The sequence below is a fragment of the Salvelinus alpinus genome, chromosome 17 (assembly GCF_045679555.1).
Source record: "Salvelinus alpinus chromosome 17, SLU_Salpinus.1, whole genome shotgun sequence".
In the NCBI taxonomy this organism is placed as follows: Eukaryota; Metazoa; Chordata; class Actinopteri; order Salmoniformes; family Salmonidae; genus Salvelinus; species Salvelinus alpinus.
In genome coordinates, this window is record NC_092102.1 from 36,783,777 (window position 1) to 36,810,412 (window position 26,636).

Below are 26,636 nucleotides of genomic sequence, written 5' to 3' on the forward strand. Positions count from 1 at the left end.
CAATGGCAATCAAATTACTTTTTATACAAGGAGTTAATCAAGCGCCATCGGATTAACTGCAGCCTTGATGTTTATGAGGGAGAAATAGAAGAGACATAAAAGAGAGAAAAAGGGGTAGGAGACAAACTGAGAAATGGGGAGAGAGGGTGGTTGAAAAAGCTTGACAGGGGCAGGCAGAGACAGAGAAAAGGGGGGAGAGGGAAAGACAGAGAGAAAAAAAGAGAGCTTCAGAGAGAGAGAGAGAGAGTGCAAAAAAGGGAGAGATGAAGCCACCAGTGGCCAATAGGCAGGTCAGACTATGTGGCTGTTCTGTATGCTATCCCAGTCACTCTTCCCAAACATCCAGAGAGGGTTTGAGTTTAATATTAATGCAACACAACCAATATTAGACACTGTCTCCGGTTTGATTATGTTTTGCCTTGAACTATAACCTTTTCGTGATGGTACACTTCTGGTCTACACAATAACTGGAAAATAAAGATTGCATATTGAATGCATATTGAGGCAGAAACAAGATGTGATACTGATAGCTTTGGAGATAGTTGATATACATGTATTTCATCAACCAATGACAGGCTCTACTTTGCATGGATTAGGGTAATATGGAGTACACAGATAATGAACAGTGGTGATAAGAAGCTGGTAACATACCTCTTCTCGTATTCTTTTCACCGTCTCTCCTTTCTGGGAAAGAGAAGATGAAGGACAACTTTGAAGTGAGGTGTGTGTCTGTGATTTGTTAAAGTGGTGTCCTCAACTTGAAATATCATATTGAAATCCGTCTGTACTTCAAATCCCTATTAAACAGATACTTTTCTTCACATTGACTACATTTCCCCTCCATTGAAAAGTAATCTGAGCTAACACGGCATAGAAAAGTAGAATCCTCGACCAATCTGAGATGGATAGCACCATGCTGACATTCAGTATTCTCATCCCATCCACATCTGAAATGTTAATAATATCTATCCATTTTCACTTCAATCTCTTCCTTTATGTTCACATCTATAGCCCTCTACTCTTCTAGTATCAACTCTTAATGTCTGTCCTGTCCTTGTGTGAGATCCTTTCTGTGTGGCCCGCAGCCAGCCAGCCTGCCAGGCAGAGTAGAATTAAGTCACACCTCTGTCATACATCCTCTGTCAGCTTTAGATTGCCTCCCCATCTGTCACTTTTATATTGGCCTCAGCCCATCATTCTCTCCTCCCTTCTCCAAGTGATTCTACCACCTACGCCTATGACATTGACAACCAGATGTGTTCTAATAAAAACACAACCATACTATTTTGTGTACTTAGCCACACTGTTATTTCATTCTAAATAGTATGCTAGTGTGTAGTTTGGGAAATTTTAGAGGTTGTGGTTCTGGAGGCCAGCAGAGATAGAGATGAGGAATGAGAGAGGGGGAAGGGAGCAAATAACACAAGTGCTTTGGATGAAGAGCCTGGTTACAGGTCTGTTTCAGCATGGTATGTGCAAAACAGAGCATTTCTCGCCCTCTCATCTCATCTCTATGTATCACCTTTTCTTCTTCGTCAGTCTCTGTCTTTTCTCTCTCCCCTCTTTCTTATCCCCTCTTTCTCTAAATATTTCATACCCTCTGTGTTGGTTTCCTCATCCCCCCCTTTTCTCTCTCTCTCTCTCTCTCTCTCTCTCTCTCTCTCTCTCTCTCTCTCTCTCTCTCTCTCTCTCTCTCTCTCTCTCTCTCTCTCTCTCTCTCTTTCTCTCTCTCTCTCTCTCTCTCTCTCTCTCTCTCTCTCTCTCTCTCTCTCTCTCTCTCTCTCTCTCTCTACCTGTTCTATTACAGGGCAAGTGAGAGCCAGCGAGGGGGTAGAGAGCAATCTACACCCGCCCTAGTAGACACCCCTAATAGTAGACACTAAACTGGTAAAGAGCAGCCTACACTCCTCCTAGTAGACACTAAACTGGTAAAGAGCAACTTACACTCCTCCTAGTAGACACTAAACTGGTAAAGAGCGGCCTACACTCCTCCTAATAGACACTAAACTGGTAAAGAGCAGCCTACACTCCTCCTAGTAGACACTAAACTGGTAAAGAGCGGCCTACACTCCTCCTAGTAGACACTAAACTGGTAAAGAGCGGCCTACACTCCTCCTAGTAGACACTAAACTGGTAAAGAGCGGCCTACACTCCTCCTAGTAGACACTAAACTGGTAAAGAGAGGCCTACACTCCTCCTAGTAGACACTAAGCTGGTAAAGAGCAGCCTACACTCCTCCTAGTAGACACTAAACTGGTAAAGAGCAGCCTACACTCCTCCTAGTAGACACTAAACTGGTAAAGAGCAGCCTACACTCCTCCTAGTAGACACTAAACTGGTAAAGAGCGGCCTACACTCCTCCTAGTAGACACTAAACTGGTAAAGAGAAGCCTACACTCCTCCTAGTAGACACTAAACTGGTAAAGAGCGGCCTACACTCCTCCTAGTAGACACTAAACTGGTAAAGAGAAGCCTACACTCCTCCTAGTAGACACTAAACTGGTAAAGAGCGGCCTACACTCCTCCTAGTAGACACTAAACTGGTAAAGAGCAGCCTACACCCCGTTCTATAGCAGCAACTAAACGGGCTGACAGTAATATGCCTTACGGAGCGCCGTTTCAACCGGAGGTTTGCAGTCAATGCACTAATGTTTCTGTTTGATGGATTACTGTATTACATTAGCGGATAGAGAGGTCTGAAGTGGGTTGGTTTAAGGCAATTACATTTACAGTCAGAAAACTGTGTGTCAGGAGGCCTTATGTCTGTTGTGCTTTTACAGTAGAATGGAAAGACATAGACTGATTAGAAAAATCATTCCACATAGATTGGTTTATGAACACTTACAAAATGGCATGGTGTGAAGCGTCTATTTTTAATAGAGGATAATTCCCATCACTTGTGTTAGTACAATATTAATCTAATTCTAGAAAATGTCTTAATTGATCTGAAAATAGGCATCCCTTGTGATAACAGCATGTCTTGGATCAGAAAGCCCCTCTGAATACTGTATCTCTTCAGATATGAGTTTTAAATAACATTTATATGATAGAAGAAAAAGATAAGCCTTCTTACCTTGCCTATGATGCTGCCAACCTCCTAAAAATACCAGGGGATAAAGAAAATATAGATTCCTGAATTAAAGAAATACAAGATTCTGAGAAATATCTACCTCTGCTTTCCAGAGACTCCTATCACCAACAGCGTCATTTTTTGTGCTAAATCGACATACAGTGAGCTCCAAAAGTATTGGGACATTGACATATTTTTGGTTCTTTTGACTCTGAAATCCAGCACTTTGGATTTGAAATGATACAATTGCTATGAGGTTAAAGTGCAGACTGTCAGGTTTAATTTGAGGGTATTTTCATCCATATCTGGTGAACCGTTTATAAATTACAGCACCTTTTGTATATAGTCCCCCTATTTTAGGCGACCAAAAGTATTGGGACAAATTCACTTTTGTGTATTAAAGTAGTACAATGTTTAGTATTTGGTCCCATATTCCTAGCATGCAATTTTTACACCAAGCTTGTGACTCTACAAACTTGTTGGATGCATTTGCCGTTTGATTAGGTTGTGTTTCAGATGATTTGGTGCCCAATAGAAATGGATGGTAAATAATTAATTTACTTTTATTGTAAAACTTTTATTTTTATGTAACCTTTATTTAATTCGGCAAGTCAGTTAAGAACAAATTCTTATTTACAGTGAAGGTCTACCCCGGCCAAACCTGGACGACGCTGGGCCAATTGTGCGCCGCCCTATGGGACTCCCAATCACGGCCGGATGTGATACAGCCTGGATAAGAATAGAATACGTTTCTAAACACTTCTACATTATTGTGGATGCTACCATGATTAGGATAAACACTATTTAATTCATTTAAAAAAAAGGCTGTAATGTTACAAAATGTGGAAAAAGTAAAGTGGTCTGAAAACTTTCCGAATGCACTGTATTATCAGTATACTGTCTTAACCAAATCTCGCATGTACAGTTGAAGTCAGAAGTTTACATACACCTTAGCCAAATACATTTAAACTCAGTTTTTCACAATTCCTAACATTTAATCCTAGTAAACATTCCCTGTCTTAGGTCAGGTAGGATCACCACTTTATTTTAAGAATGTGAAATGTCAGAATAATAATAGAGAGAAGAATATATTTCAGCTTTTATTTCTTTCATCACATTCCCAGTGGGTCAGAGGTTTACATACACTCAATTAGTATTTGGTAGCATTGCCTTTAAATTGTTCAACTTGGGTCAAATGCTTCGGGTAGCCTTCCACAAACTTCCCACAATAAGTTGGGTGAATTTTGGCCCATTCCTCCTGACAGAGATGGTGTAACTGAGTCAGGTTTGTAGGCTTCCTTGCTCGCACACGCTTTTTCAGTTCTGCCCACACATTTTCTATGGGACTGAGGTCAGGGCTTTGTGATGGCCACTCCAATACCTTGACTTTGTTGTCCTTAAGCCATTTTGCCACAACTTTGGAAGTATGCATGGGGTCATTGTCCATTGGGAAGACCCATTTGCGACCAAGCTTTCACTTCCTGACTGATGTCTTGAGATGTTGCTTCAATATATTCACATAATTTTCCTGCCTCATGATGCCATATATTTTTGAAGTGCACCAGTCCCTCCTGCAGCAAAGCACCCCCACAACATGATGCTGCCACCCCCGTGCTTCACGGTTGGGATGGTGTTCTTTGGCTTGCAAGCCTCCCCCTTTTTCCTCCAAACACAACGATGGTCATTATGGCCAAACAGTTCTATTTTTGTTTCATCAGACCAAAGGACATTTCTCCAAAAAGTACGATCTTTGTCCCCATGTGCAGTTGCAAACCACAGTCTGGCTTTTTATGGTGGTTTTGGAGCAGTGGCTTCTTCCTTGCTGAGCGGCCTTTCAGGTTGTGTCGATATAGGACTTGTTTTACTGTGGCTATAGATACTTTTGTACCTGTTTCCTCCAGCATCTTCACAAGGTCCTTTGCTGTTGTTCTGGGATTGATATGCACTTTTCGCACCAAAGTACGTTCATCTCTAGGAGACAGAACGCGTCTCCTTCCTGAGCGGTATGATGACTGCGTGGTCCCATGGTGTTTATTCTTGCGTACTATTGTTTGTACAGATGAACGTGGTACCTTCAGTCTGGTTCACCCCAAGGATGAACCAGATTTTCCCATGATGTCAAGCAAAGAGGCACTGAGTTTGAAGGTAGGCCTTGAAATTCATCCACAGGTACACCTCCAATTGACTCAAATGATGTCAATTAGCCTATCAGAAGCTTCTAAAGCTATGACATAATTTTCTGGAATTTTCCAAGCTGTTTAAAGGCACAGTCAACTTGATGTATGTAAACTTCTGACCCACTGGAATTGTGATACAGTGAATTATAAGTTAAATAATCTGTCTTTAAACAATTGTTGGAAAAATGACTTGTGTCATGCACAAAGTAGATGTCCTAACCGACTTGAAAACTATAATTTGTTAACAAGAAATTTGTGGAGTGGTTGAAAAACTAGTTTTAATGACTCCAACCTAAGTGTATGTAAACTTCTGACTTCAACTGTATATTATTTACATTCTACAAAGAACAGCAGGAGCACGAGTCAGGAGGGAAATCATATTCCAAAATTATATTCTTAAAATCCAACATTTGAATCCGAAAACTTTAACTAATCCCTAAGCATTCATTCCTATATACCTACAGTTATTCCCATACAATTACTCTTATATATTCCCAGTTATTCCCATACAATTACTCTTATATATTCACAGTTATTACCATCCACTCAAACTGTACCTTGCCGTGCATGAGCAGTCGGAGTGTAAGGGTCACACCCAGGCCCCCGTCTCCGAAGTCCTGCTCACAGTTCATAGTGATGTGGGAGTTGCACACAGGGAGACGCATGAACAAGGCTCATCCAATGGTCACGCTGTCAGATGAAGACTGCTGCTCTCTCTCTTCTCTGTCACTCCCCAGTCCTTCAAAGCTCTGCTGAGACAAAGTAAAGGAAATGCCATTCGTTAGACTTGATATCTGTTTGGTAACAATACAACTAGATTTCAATACAAACACTCTTACTCATTTGTTGTGATGTTTTACCTCAACATCTTAATGATGTGATATCAACTAGAATGTCACTTTGCAATAGGAAGTCAATGGATAAAATCTCCTGTTTGCATGACAAGACAGAGCCACCATCACATCTCAATCTCACAATGCAGGATGCTTGAAACAGAAATTGTTAAATTCAAATCAGTCACTCTCAGTGAGTCCTTCTCCATGACCATTGTGCTTTCTGTAGCTGTTCAAGGTCTAACCCACTGAACACCTGCATTGTGGGCTTCACAGAAAGTGAGTCTAGTATGCAGACTGATGTCTATCTCTAAGGTTACCATTATGAACTAATTGAACAGGGCATTGAGGACAGCATAAAGCTCAAACAAGTTCACAATATCCTGTTGAATGTAAGGTTTGCCCATCAATGTGCACATTAAAGAAATATATCTCAACCCACTGATAATGAAGCAGCAATGCCCCATCCTTCTGAGGTAATTGTAAATTGGTGGTCATCCATAACTAACATTCTGACCACACTGCTCACGACACGTTGCAAAATACATTTACACATACATGTTATTCAATCATTGCACCCACACTGCTCGCCGCGTCAATGAGCATCTGCGTAGCCAGGCGCTAAAATAGAACTTGGATCTATTTGTGACGCTTGACGCACTGCAAGTCCCGCCTCTCCCATCTCCTCATTGGTTTTTAGGAGCATATAACCATGTGCCATCTCCTCATTGGTTTTTAGGAGCATATACCCAAGTGGGTGATTGAAAGATTAACTGAGGTCCACACTCCAGTCCAGTTGTTGGTGCTAACGCACCTTAAAGTTGGTTGCCAACCGCCATATAAAGTCCAAAGAAGAAGAAGCCTGAAGTCTGCTAGAAACTAACTCTGTTTACCCTTTTATCTGTGGATTAATCTAGTCAGCATGTAAGTCAGAATGATGAAGAAATAATGTGTGAGCCGGCTATTGACTCCCAGCAGTGCTGCTGTCAGCTGCAGGGTTCCAGGCCACTCTGGCTAGCGGGGAGATTGGGCCCTAATAGACAACGAGTGGGTGTTAGTGAGTACAGGATGAGACTGACTGGCCCTTGATTAACTGGCAGCCGACTTCCCTATAATCAGAGAGGTTGGAGAATGACAGCACAAAATGGCCTGGTTTCCTTGCGTACATGGGTTATGCGACAATTGTTCCTTTCAAACGTTTTAATTGTAGGTTACAATAGCACTTTGGTTTCAAAAAGTGCATTTAATTAGATTACAGCTTGCAGTTGTTTCAGTTCTTCAGCTTATTAAAAAACTGTGCTGTGATGTGCTCCAACAATGTGAAGACTAGGCTGTTGTACACAGAAATAGATAAGCTTCAGCACCAGTGAGAAAGAAACGGGTAAGATGGATGGTGCAGAGATTTGAACATGTTCACCACATCAGTAACCAATGAGACGCCTTTCCACTGAATCCAGTATGACAGTGCACTACTGGGTACACTGCGTGCATGTCAGTTCTTGTGACATATTGTGAGTCACCTGGGTGCTCAGCAGTCTAGGCACACAGGGTGTATAATTAGCTTATGGAGATATTTATGTTTCCTCTTGATTTATGGTGGATTCTGACTGTTGTCAGCTCAGACAGAGTAAGTACAGGGTTGGTTATATAAATAGCTGGCTGCTGCACCAGTAGAAGTAATCAAACTAAGCGCACAATCCCTAAGAGCAAATGAAGAGCTGCAAAATTACCACATAATATTTGGGTGATTTTGACAAATCATCTTCATCAGTTATTCTACAGATTCATTCACTCAATGCCATTCCAGACACAGCCATTTCAGGAAGTAGTAAATGGAAATTGCCCATGTTTTTTCTATTGGTATTTTCAAGTGATGTATGAAATTGCATTCATTTCCTGAAATGAATTAGAATCGACGCAAACTCTGGCACTGTACTGCAGTCCACATGCACACACACATAGCCCCAGCCCTCTGCACTAACACTAATAATGATACATCTAATTTCTATGATGTTTTTTGAGTAAGTCAGAGCAGTCCAGCTGACGATGCAGTCGCTGCATATGGATTCTATTCTGCACTTGTCCCCTGTAGAGTGGCTCGCATATCCCATCGTCCCTGTTTGTTCAAGGCCACTTGTTTTAATAGGAACGCTGCTGACCGTCAGCCAAGTGCATTCCACCTAGCCTTCAATACCCGGTATGCTGCTGCTTGGCCTACTGATGAAGACATCACTGAGAAACACAATCGCTCCCTCCGGCTTCAAGCAGGTTCCTTGTTTATTAACCTGCCTCTTCACATCTCTTCATACATTTTTCAAACTGTTTTAGGGTGGCATGTGGGTGTGAATTTTTGTAAGTGTCCATGTTGTTTTTGTGCAGGCAGGTTAGAGTATGTCATATGTGTGGAGATCATGGTTAATCAAAGGGAGTCTGCTGTTTGACAAAATGCTATTCCTCAGAGGCCCCTTCTAGACAGGTTTAATAGCCAAGGCTGCTAGCTATCTGTTTATTTATGTACAGTATGCATGCAGAGGCTCTTTAAACCTAACATGCCATCCCTCTCTGACTATCATGTGTTAGCTTGGCTGCTACTTGCCTAAGCCTGTGGTGTCTGATTAATTACCACGGCACAGCCTTGCAATGCTGGCCTGTCAGCAACGGCCAGAGAGCAAAGCAGAGTGGCGGTGATAAGGTATGAACTGGGCTAGAAACAACTTCATCTGCTTTTAAAGAGACACAATGGATTGACTTGACAACATTATCTAGGCTAATTTACTCCTTTATATTAAAGCCTCACACAATTATCTCCAAGATGTTACACAAAATAGTGGCCCAAGGGCTGACTACAGATGAACTGAAAAACAAACATTCCCTCTCTTATCTTTGAAAGAGACGAAATGCAGAGTTTACTCCTGCATGCATCATGCTCCAAAACACATCTGATTATCATGACACACACATTTACGTAACGGCGCGCTAACTTCATTATGCTGTAGGGCACGGCTAAAATGTTAGCGCTTTATTGCATTAGGAGTTAATGATTGGAGGGATCATTATGTGCTGCTCTCTGGGCTGATAACAAGGCACGTGCTATGTCTGTGAGGCGAGGGGGCGGTGTGATGAGCCTCTGAACTAACCCATTCTCAGAATCCCAAGCACCAGTGTTCCAGAATGAACAAAGCCCCTCTGTTCTAAATTAAAACTCAGTTCTACTCAGAACTCAGGGCAGGGGAATTAGAGAGGTACCAGACTGCACTGCAGGGTGAGGACAAGGCAGAGGAAGGGTGGACAGCAGCTACACAGTCCTGTAGGTCTGTCTCTCTGTATGTTCGTTGAACCTCACACAGTACTGTTGCTCTGTCTAATTGGACAGTCTGATGATTGGTTCAATTGTGATTCATTACTTGGGAGGATCTCAATATTCACAAAAAATGTAAAAAGTAATAATATCATAAACACATTCCAAGAACCCCAAAAATAAATGTTACTTTCCTCTTGGTTATTACACTAACAAGTATAACTACTCATTTTTAGGCCCCTTTAACAAAAAGTAAAAAATGTCTTTGTTGAATTGTTTTTTCTTCTCTCCTTTCTTGGAGCGCACATCAAAGACGTGACAGATAAAAGCAGCTGTCCTGCCATCCCTCGACAGTGATTGTTTTCTCTCTGTCTGTGTTTCCAGGAGTGTCCTGAGAGACTGCTGAAGATGAAAAGAATGGTGTTTGGCCCACTTGTCTCACCGATTGGACACCAGTTCTGAGACTAGGATGGCACTAACACAGCGACAGAACAGCAGGCTTGGGCATGGCTCTGGATCTGGGCCTAGGCCAAGGGGAACAGAGGGGGAACAGAGGGGGTAAGGAATGGTGACATACCTCATCACCATGGAGAGAAAAGAAACAGGGTTCCCTCTGCATACTGTACATATAAAGGGTGAGGGGTATAGGGTATCCAGAGGGATAAGATAGGGTTTCCCTCTTAAACACACGGAGGGGAAAGGGTGTCAACTTGCATACACGAGTTGTGTAAGGGCAGAGGGCACAAGGTAGACCACTTCACTGTTCACACACACCACACGCGTACACACCCACACATACAGTTGAAGTCGGAAGTTTACATACACCTTAGCCAAATACATTTAAACTCAATTTTTCACAATTCCTGACATTTAATCCGAGTAAAAATTCCCTGTCTTAGGTCAGTTAGGATCACCACTTCATTTTAAGAATGTAAAATGTCAGAATAATAGTAGAGAGAAGGATTTATTTCAGCTTTTATTTCTTTCATCACATTCCCAGTAGGTCAGAAGTTTACATACACTCAATTAGTATTTGGTAGCATTGCCTTTAAATTGTTCAACTTGGGTCAAACGTTTTGGGTAGCCTTCCACAAGCTTTCCACAATAAGTTGGGTGAATTTTGGCCCATTCCTCCTGACAGAGCTGGTGTAACTGAGTCAGGTTTGTAGGCCTCCTTGCTCACACACGCTTTTTCAGTTCTGCCCACACATTTTCTATGGGACTGAGGTCAGGGCTTTGTGATGGCCACTCCAATACCTTTTGTTGTCCTTAAGCCATTTTGCCACAACTTTGGAAGTATGCTTGGGGTCATTGTCCATTGGGAAGACCCATTTACGACCAAGCTTTAACTTCCTGACTGAAGTCTTGAGATGTTGCTTCAATATATCCACATACTTTTCCTCCCTCATGATGCCCTCTATTTTGTGAAGTGCACCAGTCCCTCCTGCAGCAAAGCACCCCCACAACATGATGCTGCCACCCCCGTGCTTCACGGTTGGGATGGTGTTCTTTGGCTTGCAAGCCTCACCCTTTTTCCTCCAAACATAACGATGGTCATTATGGCCAAACAGTTCTATTTTTGTTTCATCAGACCAGAGGACATTTCTCCAAAAAGTACGATCTTTGTCCCCATGTGCAGTTGCAAACCATAGTCTGGCTTTTTATGGTGGTTTTGGAGCAGTAGCATCTTCGTTGTCGATATAGGACTAGATTTACTGACTAGTTTTACTTTTGAGATACTTGTGTACTTTTGAGATATATAGATACTTTTGTACCCATTTCCTCCAGCATCTTCACAGGGTCCTTTGCTGTTGTTCTGGGATTGATTTGCACTTTTCACACCAAAGTACGTTCATCTCTAGGATACGGAACGCGTCTCCTTCCTGAGCGGTATGACGGATGCGTGGTCCCATGGTGTTTATTCTTGCGTACTATTGTTTGTACAGATGAACGTGGTACCTTCAGTCTGGTTCACCCCAAGGATGAACCAGACTTGTGGAGGTCTACAATTTTTTTTCTGAGGTCTTGGCTGATTCTTTAGATTTTCCCATGATGTCAAGCAAAGAGGCACTGAGTTTGAAGGTAGGCCTTGAAATACATCCACAGGTACACCTCCAATTGACCCTATCAGAAGCTTCTAAAGCCATGACATAATTTTCTGGAATTTGCCAAGCTGTTTAAAGGCACAGTCAACTTAGTGTATGTAAACTTCTGACCCACTGGAATTTAGATACAGTGAAATAATGTCCTAACCAACCTGCCAAAACTATTGTTTGTTAACAAGAAATGTGTGGAGTGGTTGAAAAACGAGTTTTAATCACTCCAAGCTAAGTGTATGTAAACTTCCGACTTCAACTGTACATGATAACACACCCGCACCACCACCACACGCACAAACACACAAAGGGAGAGGGTGTCCACTTTTAATAAGGGAGAGGATAGGCTTTGATCACAAGGTCCTCAGCTGTTGAGATGTTAGAAGGGAAAAAGTCATCTAGGGGCCACAGCAACTGCCATAATGCCTTTAGTACTGCAGATAAGCAACACTAGGGCTGGAAGGGATCAATTCTATTTCAATCCCATTTCAGTCATTTCAAGGGATTAATTGAAAATAACCCAATTTCAATTAACCTCTAGAGTTAACTGAATTGACAGAATTAATCCAGAACCTGAAGATGAATTACTGAATAAAAGCACAACTAGTGAGTTAATGTAAAAAAATTAAATAAAATAAACATTGCCATTGTTAGAGCAAGAACATTAATTATATTCATAATTCATGTCTTAAATTATGTAGTACTGCCAACGCTATTTCCGAGGGTCAGAGAGACCTCGGCACCACATTAACCAACAGAAAAGTATTCGCCTCCCTATTTTATAGAGAGAGCAGAGTACCCAACCCAACCAGCTTCTCTTCAGCAAACAACAGTGGTCAGACAGACACTTAGGTTCTAATGGCACCACTCGTCCACTCCAAACTCTAATGAGGTCTATAGGGAACACGCTTCTTCCATTTCCTCTGACATCATTCATACTCATCAAAATGCCCGGCCTGTCTTTGTGTTGCAGTAGGGTCCAAACATGAGGGAAAGGGTAAAGGCTCTAATTATGAAGGAGAGACGGGGTAATCAAAAGCCTAACGATAAAAGGGGAGAGTTCATTCAGACAGGGTTGACATTTGGAACAGATAATCCGCCACACAAAGTGAGGATGGTGATGATTTGATGTTGTTTTTGGCTATATTTTCATAGGTACAATTGGGTACCATAGGTACACAATGAAAGTGATGGAATTGAACCTTAAAGGTACAACCCAGTCTTTGGCTACAACCCAACAGGTTGTCCAGATCCTGATCCACCATTTGGTAAACACAAGTCAAAATAACCTATTTCACAGAACCAAACCTTATTTGATATTTTCTGTGTCAGCAGCATGTCTGTAGCTGCAGCTGTACACAGCCTTTAGCGATGTCAGGGCCATGCCCAGACATATTCAGAATAATTGGAGGAATACGTACTTAAGCAACCGGCTGGAATGGGTCAAATCGAATGCGTATGTAAAACTGAGGCCAGTCTCTTTTAACCTTTTACTGCAGTGGGCTAAATCAGGGTCATACAGTGTCGAGGGATGGCAGGACAGCTGCTTTTATCTGTCACATCTTTGATGTGTGCTCCAAGTAGTCTTAAACAAATATACTTTGAAACAAAAGTATACAGCTCACACACATGGTTATGGGCTTAAAAGAAGAACACTCCTGTACCATGTCAGACATATAATTGAAATGTATTCAATTTTGAGTTTGCATGCAAATATTACACTTTATATACATCACAGAAGATTGAAATATAACAAAATAGTTTGACATAGAATCACCGGATTTTTGGCATTAAAATAAATAAATAATGTTCATTAATTATGAAAAATATGATTATATATAACTAGATTTTTTTACCAGGTAAGTTGATAAGAACACATTCTCATTTAAAGCAACAACTGGGGAATAGTTACAGGGGAGATGAATGAACCAATTGGAAGCTGGGGATGATTAGGTGGCCATGATGGTATGAAGGTCAGATTGGGAATTTATCCCACACACCGGGGTTAACACCCCTACTCTTACAATAAGTGCCATGGGATCTTTAGTGACCACAGAGAGTCAGGACAACCGTTTAACATCTCATCCGAAAGACGGCACTCTACACAGAGCAATGTCCCCAATCACTGCCCTGGGGCATTGCCTCCAACTGGCCCCCCAACACCACTTCTAGCAGCATCTGGTCCCCCACCTAGGGACCAACCAGGACCAACCCTGCTTAGCTTCAACAGCAACAGCAAGCCAGCAGTGGGATGCAGGATGGTATGCTGCTGGCAAATAACATTAATAACGTTCCACCCATGAGGCCACTATGTCATTTGACTGCAGGAAGGGGCTAGTAGTTATTTAAGTTTGCTTAGTATTACCAATATACTGTTAGCCCCTATGAAAACTGTGAAGCTTTTTCAGCAAAGTGGAATATAAGTCTATACTCTAGAAATAAACACTTAGTTGAGTTCTAAACTTAAAGACATTAGAGACATTCAGTTCACCCTCAAGGATGAAAAGGTTACTTGAGCATGGCTGCTTTTGACTTTCTCTCCACAGAGGGGGGAGAGAGAGAAAGAGAGCGAGCGAGATAGAGAGACACGAGGCTGCAAAGAAACAAGAGGCTTGAAATTAAAGACCAGTGTTAGATCTCTCAGCGTCTCTGTCTCCTTCTCTGTCACTTAGACCCCTGTTTTATCTCTCAGAGTCTCTGTCACTTCTAACTGGAGGGGTCAAGCCTCGGCACAGGGGGGACTTCCTCCTTCCATCCTTCCCTCTGTATCAGATCCAGAATTAATCTGGAACTGTGTCTGCCTGCCCAGCCAAACCCAGACCCCTAGAGAGGGTTACAAGACCCCTGACTGTCTCCTACTTTAGCCAGTTTACTGGCGCAGAGAGGAGTCCAGCAGCCCTGCCCTGGTACACTGCTGGCTGGCCACCTTAGCCATATGATCCTTAGCTCACTGTGTGCTCTTACTGAAGCAGTATATTTAACATGTCATCTGAGTTCATTCTCAGGCAAGTGAAGTCGGTGAACATGTTCTCCTGTAGCAGAATCAACAGGGGATATGGGATTGATAAAAAGGTGCTATCTATCGGCTGTCCCTGTAGGAGAACCCTTTGAAGAACCCCCTTTGGTTCCAGGTAGAACCCTTTTGGGTTCCATGTAGAACCCTTTCCACAGAGGGTTCTACAATAAACCCAAAAGAGTCCAACCTGGAACCAAAAAGGGTTCTCCTACGGGGACAGCCGAAGAACCCTTTTGGACCCCTTTTTTCTAAGAGCGCAGGGAATCAATGAGGGGAAAGGATGCATTATGGCAACTGGTAGAGATATCAATCCATCTCCACTCTTTTGAAAGACATCATCTCCTTAGAAACACATCAGATGAGATGAAGCTGGAGAGGAGAGAGTGACACCCCTTTGACACTATCATTAGAAGGGTTTGTTTGAGCTTGATAAGTATTATTAGTGAGTTGGGTTGACAACTGATGCCATAAAGTCAGTATGACACTATGTCATTACATAAAATGACAGTTGTCTCTGGTTGTCAGTCTGGTGCAGTCCTGTCAGCCCTTAATCCATGCTAGCTCATGCATGTGAAACGGATTCGTCATTTGCTAGCAATTAACTGTCTGGTTGACATTCACAATATCAAACGTCTCCGGTGATCACGTGATGACGTCACTCGTAAGGTATTTGCTTTCATGGCGTGTCCGATGGCAATATTAAGGAAACCATAGTTCCTCTCATTAAAGCATGAGAGAAGAGAACAACAGAAGGCAAACATCCAGATAGCTATTGATCATTAGAGAGGCCACGTTTCTGTGTTGTCAGCCCTTAGCTCTGAGTGGCTGCTTGTTCCAGACACACAGCAACACAGTGTCAGAGGCTGCAATTATGCTGGCTTTGGTTGTAGTGGGGACAGCAGTGGCAGTGCAGATGATCTCTATACTGTAGTCATCTAGCATGCTTCAGTTCTGCTCTAATGCAAACTCATCTTTTGAGAATCAGAGATCACTTCGGATGGCTTAAAAAATAGGGTAATCCTTAACTGGTTTAAAAAAGAAATGCTGATACAGCCGGATTCTGATTTGGGAAAACGGGTTCCTATCTACTAATCAATAGTTCAACGCTAGCCTTCACTTCCAATGGCACATCTCCTATTAGAGGGCTTTTGTTTGCACCATACATATTTCTGAATACACTTTGGCATCGTACTGAATACACTTTGGCAAGGTATTAACTCAAGCATTTATCCCACTGGACGAAGGCCATTCTCTATTTCTTCAAAATGACATTCCCCCTCTTCATCTGCTCTTTCATCCTTTCTTCCCTCCTCCCTTCCTACTTCCTCCCATCCTCCGATCCAGAGCATGAGTCAGAGAATCTGACATCTCACTGGAGAGCAGTCAGGAGAGGAGAGAGAAGAGAGAGAGAGAGAGAGAGAGAGAGAGAGAGAGAGAGAGAGAGAGAGAGAGAAAGAGAACGAGAGAGAGACAAAGAGAACGAGAGAAAGAGAGTGAGACAGAGAGATATATAGAGAGAGCGAGACAGAGGGGAGGAGACACAGAGACAGGGAGAGACATACACAGAGACAGAGAGGCAGATCAATAGTTTCCAGAAAAAAAGAAGTCAAGAATATGAGAAGCTTGAACTGTGAAGTATGAATAGATTAACTGATCGTTAGATGGACTTTCAGTCTGGACTGACTTTTCCAGCACAGTAGACCTAGAACATATGCTTCAGAACTTTGATTTAATTTGAGAGATAGCTTTCAGCGTATATGTTGTTCTGAAATGTAACACAACAATTTGCCCAGAGAGGCCCAAAACAGCCAGCGAGAGATCAACTTACTTTGTAAAAGGCCAAACAATACTAAAATACCTTCACATTAAATAGAATGGAATGGCATTCGGCGCCACATACTGTACATTCTAAACCTCTGCCCTCATTCAAAGTAACCTTGCATCATATTGACACTGGCATTACACCCCTCATTGGTAAAACACACTTTGCCTCAGTTTGCCAAGCAAGTGTTTGTCTGAGAATGGCATACGTACACCAAAAACCACCATTTGCGGTGGGATGAAACACAACGGGTTATTATTACATAAGCTTCAAAACAAACGGAGCACAAATCCAAAAATAGTGCAGTCCATGTTAAATATTTCAGGCGCTCAGCAGCTGAGGATGGGGGGGAGATAAAAAGCTCCACCCCACCCGCCGATGCAAAAACACGCGCTGATGGAGATAGCCGGTTGAAAGAGAAACCTTCACTGCCTTGTAGACTGTCTCCACAGAGAAAAGCGGATTACTGCCACTAAGACTCATGCCCTTCATATATACACACTACTCCATCCCCATCACTTACTTTTGAAGTGCTGTGGTGTGTATTGTAGCAGTTCAGCCCCCTCACTGTGGGCCTATGCACTGCTTGTAAGTCCGTCTACATAATAGTGTCTGCTGACTAATTTAAAATTGTAAAATACTGCCCTGTATAAACCATCCTCATGGTATTGGAATTCAATCATTAAGTTGGAATTTAATTCAACTTAAGTAGCAGTAGTAGTAGTAGAAGTAGTAGTAGAAGCAGTAGTAGAAGTAGTAGTAGTAGCAGCAGTAGCAGCAGTAGTAGTAGTAGCAGCAGCAACAGTAGCAGCAGCAGTAGTAGTAGCAGCAGCAGTAGCAGCAGCAGTAGTAGTATTAGCAGCAGTAGTAGTATTAGCAGCAGTAGTAGTATTAGCAGCAGTAGTAGTAGTAGCAGCAGCAGTAGTAGTATTAGCAGCAGCAGTAGTAGTAGTAGTAGCAGCAGCAGTAGCAGCAGCAGTAGTAGTAGCAGCAGCAGTAGCAGCAGCAGTAGTAGAATTAGCAGCAGTAGTAGTATTAGCAGCAGTAGTAGTATTAGCAGCAGTAGTAGTATTAGCAGCAGTAGTAGTAGCAGCAGCAGTAGTATTAGTATTAGTAGTAGTAGTAGCAGCAGCAGTAGTAGTATTAACAGCAGTAGTAGTAGTATTAGCAGCAGTAGTAGTAGAATTAGCAACAGTAGTAGTATTAGCAGTAGCAGTAGTAGTATTAGCAGTAGTAGTAGTAGTAGTAGTAGTAGTAGTAGTAGTAGTAGTATTAGCAACAGCAGTAGTAGTATTAGCAGCAGTAGTAGTAGTATTAGCAGCAGTAGTAGTAGAATTAGCAACAGTAGTAGTATTAGCAGTAGCAGTAGTAGTATTAGCAGTAGTAGTAGTAGTAGTAGTATTAGCAGCAGCAGTAGTAGTATTAGCAGCAGTAGTAATAGTAGCAGCAGCAGTAGTAGTAATAGTAGTAGTAGTAGTATTAGCAGCAGTAGTAGTAGTATTAGCAGCAGCAGCAGCAGTAGTAGTAGTAGTAGTAGTAGTAGTATTAGCAGCAGCAGTAGTAGTATTAGCAGCAGTAGTAGTAGTAGTAGTAGTATTAGCAGCAGCAGTAGTAGTATTAGCAGCAGCAGTAGTAGTATTAGCAGCAGCAGTAGTAGTATTAGCAGCAGCAGGAGTAGTATTAGCAGCAGCAGTAGTAGTATTAGCAGCAGTAGTAATAGTAGCAGCAGTAGTAGTATTAGCAGCAGTAGTAGTATTAGCAGCAGCAGTAGTAGTAGTAGTAGTAGTATTAGCAGCAGCAGTAGTAGTATTAGCAGCAGTAGTAGTAGTAGTAGTAGTAGTAGTATTAGCAGCAGCAGTAGTAGTATTACCAGCAGCAGCAGTAGTAATAGTAGCAGCAGTAGTAGTATTAGCAGCAGTAGTAGTAGTAGTAGCAGCCGTAGTAATAGTAGCAGCAGTAGTAGTATTAGCAGCAGTAGTAGTATTAGCAGCAGCAGTAGTAGTATTAGCAGCAGTAGTAATAGTAGCAGCAGTAGTAGTATTAGCAGCAGCAGTAGTAATAGTAGCAGCAGTAGTAGTATTAGCAGCAGCAGTAGTAATAGTAGCAGCAGTAGTAGTATTAGCAGCAGTAGTAGTATTAGCAGCAGCAGTAGTAGTATTAGCAGCAGTAGTAGTATTAGCAGCAGCAGTAGTAATAGTAGCAGCAGTAGTAGTATTAGCAGCAGTAGTAGTATTAGCAGCAGCAGTAGTAGTATTAGCAGCAGTAGTAGTATTAGCAGCAGTAGTAGTAGTATTAGCAGCAGTAGTAGTAGCAGCAGCAGTAGTAGTAGTATTAGCAGCAGTAGTAGTAGTATTAGCAGCAGCAGTAGTAGTATTAGCAGCAGTAGTAATAGTATTAGCAGCAGTAGTAGTATTAGCAGCAGTAGTAGTAGTATTAGCAGCAGTATTAGTAGCAGCAGCAGTAGTAGTAGTATTAGCAGCAGCAGTAGTAGTATTAGCAGCAGTAGTAGTAGTAGTATTAGCAGCAGCAGTAGTAGTATTAGCAGCAGTAGTAGTAGTATTAGCAGCAGTAGTAGTAGTATTAGCAGCAGCAGTAGTAGTATTAGCAGCAGTAGTAGTAGTATTAGCAGCAGCAGTAATAGTATTAGCAGCAGCAGTAGTAGTATTAGCAGCAGTAGTAGTAGTATTAGCAGCAGCAGTAGTAGTAGTAGTAGTAGTATTAGCAGCAGTAGTAGTAGTATTAGCAGCAGTAGTAGTAGTATTAGCAGCAGCAGTAGTAGTAGTAGTAGTAGTAGTAGTATTAGCAGCAGTAGTAGTAGTATTAGCAGCAGTAGTAGTAGTATTAGCAGCAGCAGTAGTAGTATTAGCAGCAGTAGTAATAGTAGCAGCAGCAGTAGTAGTAGTATTAGCAGCAGTAGTAGTAGTATTAGCAGCAGTAGTAGTAGTATTAGCAGCAGCAGTAGTAGTAGTAGTAGTAGTAGTAGTATTAGCAGCAGTAGTAGTAGTATTAGCAGCAGTAGTAGTAGTATTAGCAGCAGCAGTAGTAGTATTAGCAGTAGTAGTAGTATTAGCAGCAGCAGTAGTAGTAGTAGTAGTAGTAGTAGTATTAGCAGCAGTAGTAGTAGTATTAGCAGCAGTAGTAGTAGTATTAGCAGCAGTAGTAGTAGTATTAGCAGCAGTAGTAGTAGTATTAGCAGCAGTAGTAGTAGTATTAGCAGCAGCAGCAGCAGTAGTATTAGCAGCAGTAGTAGTAGTATTAGCAGCAGCAGTAGTAGTATTAGCAGCAGTAGTAGTATTAGCAGCAGCAGTAGTAGTATTAGCAGTAGCAGTAGTAGTAGTAGTAGTAGTAGTAGTATTAGCAGCAGCAGTAGTAGTATTAGCAGCAGTAGTAGTATTAGCAGCAGTAGTAGTAGTATTAGCAGCAGTAGTAGTAGTATTAGCAGCAGTAGTAGTAGTATTAGCAGCAGTAGTAGTAGTATTAGCAGCAGCAGCAGCAGTAGTATTAGCAGCAGTAGTAGTAGTATTAGCAGCAGCAGTAGTAGTATTAGCAGCAGTAGTAGTATTAGCAGCAGCAGTAGTAGTATTAGCAGTAGCAGTAGTAGTAGTAGTAGTAGTAGTAGTATTAGCAGCAGTAGTAGTAGTATTAGCAGCAGTAGTAGTAGTAGTAGTAGTAGTAGTAGTAGTATTAGCAGCAGTATTAGTATTAGCAGCAGCAGTAGTAGTATTAGCAGCAGCAGCAGTAGTAGTAGTAGTAGTAGTAGTAGTATTAGCAGCAGTAGTAGTAGTATTAGCAGCAGTAGTAGTAGTAGTAGTAGTAGTATTAGCAGCAGTAGTAGTAGTATTAGCAGCAGTAGTAGTATTAGCAGCAGTAGTAGTATTAGCAGCAGCAGTAGTAGTATTAGCAGCAGTAGTAGTAGTATTAGCAGCAGTAGTAGTAGTATTAGCAGTAGCAGTAGTAGTAGTAGTAGTAGTAGTAGTAGTATTAGTAGCAGTAGTAGTAGTATTAGCAGCAGTAGTAGTAGTAGTAGTAGTAGTAGTAGTAGTAGTAGTATTAGCAGCAGTAGTAGTATTAGCAGCAGCAGTAGTAGTATTAGCAGCAGCAGCAGTAGTAGTAGTAGTAGTAGTAGTAGTATTAGCAGCAGTAGTAGTAGTATTAGCAGCAGTAGTAGTAGTAGTAGTAGTAGTAGTATTAGCAGCAGTAGTAGTAGTATTAGCAGCAGTAGTAGTATTAGCAGCAGTAGTAGTATTAGCAGCAGCAGTAGTAGTATTAGCAGCAGTAGTAGTAGTATTAGCAGCAGCAGTAGTAGTAGTATTAGCAGCAGCAGTAGTAGTATTAGCAGCAGTAGTAGTAGTATTAGCAGCAGCAGTAGTAGTATTAGCAGCAGCAGTAGTAGTAGTAGTAGTAGTATTAGCAGCAGTAGTAGTAGTATTAGCAGCAGTAGTAGTAGTATTAGCAGCAGTAGTAGTAGTAGTAGTAGTAGTAGTAGTATTAGCAGCAGCAGTAGTAGTATTAGCAGCAGCAGTAGTAGTATTAGCAGCAGCAGCAGCAGTAGTAGTAGTAGTAGTAGTATTAGCAGCAGCAGTAGTAGTATTAGCAGCAGTAGTAATAGTAGCAGCAGCAGTAGACGACCATGGCCGTAACCTCACCGAGAGTCTCATGAGGAGTTGGATATGCAAAAAACACATTTCCAATTCACATGTGCGTATAATAAATATTTCTACACGTGGGAAATAGGACAAATATACGCACCCACTTAATTATTATTATTATCACAAGTAGTAGTAGTAAAACAATCTGTGATTTATTTGACCAAAGAACTACTCTGTAAATACCGCAGAGCAGGTTAGATTGAATTGAGCCATTAGTGCATCTACAGAGGAGTGATGGGGTTTGGCTGTGCAGGGTGAGGAGCCTAGCAGAGACACATTAAATACAGGAAAGTGTTGTCATGGGAAACTCCCATCGGCTATGTCAGCTATTCGGGTTCATACCTGGGATAGTGAAGGGAGCAAGACTATCACGTTGCATTTCGCAAAGACTAACTCCTCATAGCCAAACAAGATGGTCTAAACATTTAGTTGCCTTTATTGTGCACTGCTCAAGCCTTATGACAAACAGTTCACATATCAATGCATTGTGAATCGGTAGTATTTCATAGTGGAGCTCTTAAACAAGGCTCACACATCTTGTCAAAATATGTGATAAAGAAAGCAGTACTTGCAACACAAAATCTATTTCCATTGACGATGCCGTGTGTGTGGGAGGAATTGGAGTCTACACCTAGTATACACAACATTAAGAACATCTTCCTAATATTGTGTTCCACACTAACAAACACAGGTTAATGGACTTACTGTAAATACAGGTTAATTGCTACAAGGGTTTTTGCCTCAAATACACAGAGAAAAAAATATGTGTAATATGAAAACCCCTGTGACAACAAATAATACAAGACTGAACATAACTGACTGTAACTATTAATGTTCTGCTGTCACGTCAACAGGGTCGAACCTTTATATTTTAATACAAGTCAACAATCTGGACATAATGAGGGCTAGAACAATAAAATACAATTGATTATAAACTGGGTGGTTCGAGCCCTGAATGCTGATTGGCTGACAGCTGTTGTATATCAGACCGTATGCCACGGGTATGACAAAACATTTATTTTTACTGTTCTAATTACGTTGGTAACCAGTTTATAATAGCAATAAGGCACCTCAGGGGTTTGTGGTATATGGCCAATATACCATGGCTAAGGGCTGTATCCAGGCAGTCCGCGTTGCGTCGTGCAAAAAGAACAGTCATTAGCCGTGGTATATTGGCATATACCACACCCCTTCGTGCCTTATTGCTTAAATTTAATCTTTGAATAAAATCTGTATGACTCAGTTTAGCTTGTATCCCTTTCACCTAATAAGCCTGCATCCTTAAAAACAAATCCCCTCAAGACCTACACATCCCTTCTCCTCCTTTTCTGAAACACTATTAAAGAGATTCTCTGGAAGAAAACAGTCTCTTTAAAACTAGGGATTTCGTGTCTTATTGAGGTAAAACAGTAATTCTTCTCAAAGATTATCCATGTATGAACTACACATTGACACATCCAGCCCAAAGCGGGAGGTTTAAAAAGTACTTTCTTAGTCACCAAAGCACCGGAGCATGTCTTTAACCAGTCACCATACAGATGGCCATGGTCTGCAGCTTACGATAATTAAGCAGAGCTACTGTCTACTGTACTATATAGCATTACAGAGACCTTGATGACTTCATTCCCATTTACTAGGACAGTACTTTTTCTCCCGGACGGTGCAGGCAGGGCCTGGTTGTAAATGAGGAAGGGTATTAGCAATTCCCAGCCTTTGGAGAAGCATGTGTCAGGCCTAGAGTCTGTTATTTATGAGTCCTCTCAACCCTCAGCCCTTCCTCTGCTGCTGCTGCAGAGATGCTGCTTGGGATTCATTATTGAAGAGGCCCTTCCACTCCTTATTAGATCTTTGATTTTTGGAGTGCATTAAGGAATTACATTCAGACTGAGAGCGTCAGCCATGCCTGATGGTCTCTCTCCCTCTCTGAGTGAGTAGTGAGCCTCCGTCTCTCTCTCTTTCAGAAACAGACAGACAGACATACAGGCACGGAAAACATTATCCTTCTCTCTGTCTTTCTCTCTCCCTCCCTCCCACTCACAAACAAACACACGCACGCATGCACGTACACAGACACACACACACAGTTCTGTCCTTTATTGATCCTCACGATCTGCCAGGGAGAGTCTGGCTCACGTATCTCTATGGGGGTATTCTATCCTATCCTCATATTCCCTCAATGAACAAACATCCCTGACAGAGAATTATTTAAATCAGGAGCTAATACTGTGTTTTCAGTGTTGGCACACTATATAAGCATGCATTAATACCAGGTCACTCTCAAAAATGAGGATCTAAACCTCAAGAGATCTCCTGGTAGAATAAGATCATGTTAAAAACTCAGCTTGCAGAAAGATGAGATAAGATAGATAGAGGAAGGTAATCCAGATGACTGATATAGGATCATTGATATGCATGATTTATGTCTCTCGTCATACAGGTTTCCAGCAGTGTAGGATTTACCAAGCTGAAAACAGACACAAAAACAGAATACAGGAAGCTCTGTTCATCTCCAATTGCACCAGGAAGTGTTGGTTTGTACCAAGCTTTCTCTAATCAGACGATCCACATGTGGATGTTATTTCATTGACCTTATTGTCCTTGAAAGTCCATGGTGATTGACTCACTGAAATCCAATGGTTCCTTTTGTGCTATGATTGGCCTAACTTACTAGGTGTGGACGTCCTTGATACATCTGGTAAACACACACAGAATATCATAGAAAAATAAATCATCAACATTTTAGAGGACTTTGAACAGTATTAAATATCCTGTTTGTGAGCAGCTTCAGTATGAGATCCAAACCTCTAATGCCAACGTCAAGCTGATTTTTGATATTGGTAGCAGCATTGCAGCATTTTAACAAAGGCCAGATTATAAATATAAGTGAATGCTCAAATATCACTAAAACATTTTCAAATCTAACTAGGGATTTTGTACACGCCTGACTGTGACTGTTCACTGTAAAGCTTCTGCTGGATTACAATTCTCCTAAATGGAAAAAGGTTGAAGAAGGTTGAGGAACAGTGAGTCTACAGCGCAATGAAACAAATGATGGTCGACACACACCACAATGTAACAATACTGTCCTGTGTATTTCAGAGAATCCACTACATCACAATTGCTGATTAAAATATATACTTGGTATAAAACAATTGCATGAGTCAAATGATAAGTGTTTTTGGTAGCTTGTTCTGTACACAATAACCCTGTTTGTTACCCCTAGTTGTACCTAGTTAGGCTATACAAAAAACTCTTGCCATTCTCTCTCTGCTTAGGAGAATGCCAAGAGTGTGCAAAGCTGTCATCAAGGCAAAGGGTGGCGACTGAAGAATCTCAAATATAAAATACATTTTGATTTGTTTAACACTTTTTTGGTTACTACATGATTCCATGTTATTTCATAGTTTTGATGTCTTCACTATTATTTGATTTCTTCACACTTCACTATTATTCACATTTATTCTACAATGTAGAAAATAGTCAAACTAAAGAAAACCCATAGAATGAGTAGGTGTGTCCAAACTTTTGACTGGTACTTTATAAACGTAACATGCAACAATATCAATGATTTTACTGAGTTACAGTTCATGTAAGGAAATCAGTCAATTGAAATAAATAAATTAGGCCCTAATCTATGGATGTTATATGACTGGAAACGGGCACAGCTATGAGTGGCCTGGGAAGGCATAGGCCCACCCACTTGGAAACAAGGCCCACCCACTGGGGAGCCAGGCCCAGCCAATCAGATTTATTTTTATTTTTATTACAGACAGAAATACTCCTCAGTTCCATCAGCTGTCCAGGTGGCTGGTCTCAGACAATCCTGCAGGTGAAGAAGCCAGATGTGGAGGTCCTGGGCTGGTGTGTTTATACGTGGTCTACTGTTGTGAGGCCGGTTGGACATACTGACAAATTCTCTAAAACAACGTTGGAGGCGGCTTATAGTAGAGAAATTAACATTCAATTCTCTGGCACCAGCTCTGGTGGACATTCCTGCAGTCAGCATGCCAACTGCAAGCTTCCTCAAAACTTGTGGCATTTTATTGTGTGACAAAACTGCACATTTTAGAGTGGCCTTTTATTGTCCGCAGCACAAGATGCACCTGTGTAATGATCATGCTGTTTAATCAGCTTCTTGATATGCCACACATGTCAGGTGGATGGATTATCTTGGCAAAGGAGAAATGCTCACTAACAGGGATGTAAACAAATTTGTCCACTAAATTTGAGAGAAATAATATTTTTGTGCATATGGAAAATTTATGGGATGTTTCATTTCAGCTCATGAAATATAGGACGAACACTTTACATGTTGCGTTTATCTTTTTGTTCAGTATATAAATACATATGTGCCAAAATCAAATTCTGATGGTGGAATCTGAAGTAGAGTTTTTCTTGGCGCACTTCACTATACATTTGGGTCAACTCATGATTCTTTCAGTCCAGCCAGAGACCAATCTTTGTGTAGCCTGAACTGGCCCAGGCAGCTGGGTCATCTTTCATTATCATAAAGACGTCTATTAACAAGGGGCCAATTGTCTCCTCAATCCCAATAAACTAGCCTACTGTTGTTCATCGAACGCATCTGTCGGGATTGCAGCATGTGTCGTGGAGTTCAGCCCAAAAGCAGTGTCTTTACATAGCAACAACCATTTCAGGTTTCTTTGAATACTGTGTGTATGCAACACATTTTTATCTTAGAAACAATAAAAAAAAAGGTGTAATTTTAATGTCTAAAAATGCCTCGACCACATTTATGCTAGACTATAAAAATAAATATAAAAATACCATGATAGTCAGACAAAGAAAGGTGTTCTGTGATTTATTTAATATATTATGTGGTAAGCATAGGCATAGGCTACATGAATGGTCCAATATACACCCCAAGGGAGTTTTCAATCACTATTTTAAATGGTTCAGCATTTGAGAATAGGAAGACACAGCAAGACATTACATGAGAGGTGTTTGAAGTTGAACAAATCACTGCACATTCACCAGAAAAATAACAAGTGGCCGCTTGAATCAATAATACAAAAATCGTATCTTACCTGATAACATGTAGGGTCGTCAAGATTTCCTCTAAAGTATCCCCATGAATCTTTAAAATCCGAGTTTTGCATCCACATTAGATTCCACAGTGTGCTGATACGGATTCTCCTCCCTGTATCACGCTGAAAGAATAAAACAGGACTGAGTACAAGGCGCCTGTGCGTGGAGAGTGGGACGGCTCGATGGTGCGTGATGCATGCGGCTCAAAACGAATGACAGACTACCCTTCCGGACCGCTATGCTTACCAAGGTGAAGGTTTCAGTGTGTACCCTACAGTGCACTCTGGGTAAAAGACTCTGCCCAACTATCTAACCACTCCTGACTCCGCTGGTGATCTGTCCCCGGAGCCTGTGTGATGGCTATCCCATGGGACCCCTGCATAAATTCGGCGACATCTCACGCTTCCCGCTGTGCGTCGCATGACCAATCAGGCTTTTCGATTGATGGGACCCTAATTGACTCGCATGTTGAATAGGATGACTTTTAAAATGTGCCTGGTCATAAATGACAATAACTGTCACCTTTGAATAGCTTCATATAGCTCCTGGGAAATAATGATTCATACTGTATGTTAATTAAGGCCGTGGAAATTGGGACCAGTGCCCATCAGTTCACAAGGCTTACT

General features: G+C 41.5%; 1 protein-coding gene across 4 annotated transcripts in view; it reads right to left on the reverse strand.

The window, feature by feature from the left end:
* The window catches only part of LOC139542891 (poly(rC)-binding protein 4-like), a 59,029-nt gene extending 32,665 nt beyond the window's left edge, over window positions 1-26,364 (reverse strand). For 2 of the 4 annotated variants that reach the window (XM_071348844.1, XM_071348841.1), the window contains exons 1-4: window positions 26,010-26,246; window positions 5,805-5,999; window positions 3,074-3,097; window positions 652-684 (exon numbers count right to left, since the gene is read on the reverse strand). In XM_071348844.1, the coding sequence (XP_071204945.1) occupies window positions 652-684; window positions 3,074-3,097; window positions 5,805-5,912 (165 nt within the window). In that variant the 5' untranslated portion in view covers window positions 5,913-5,999; window positions 26,010-26,246. The other 2 variants (XM_071348843.1, XM_071348842.1) reach the window with 2 other exon arrangements.
* Window positions 26,365-26,636: the final 272 nt, after the last annotated feature.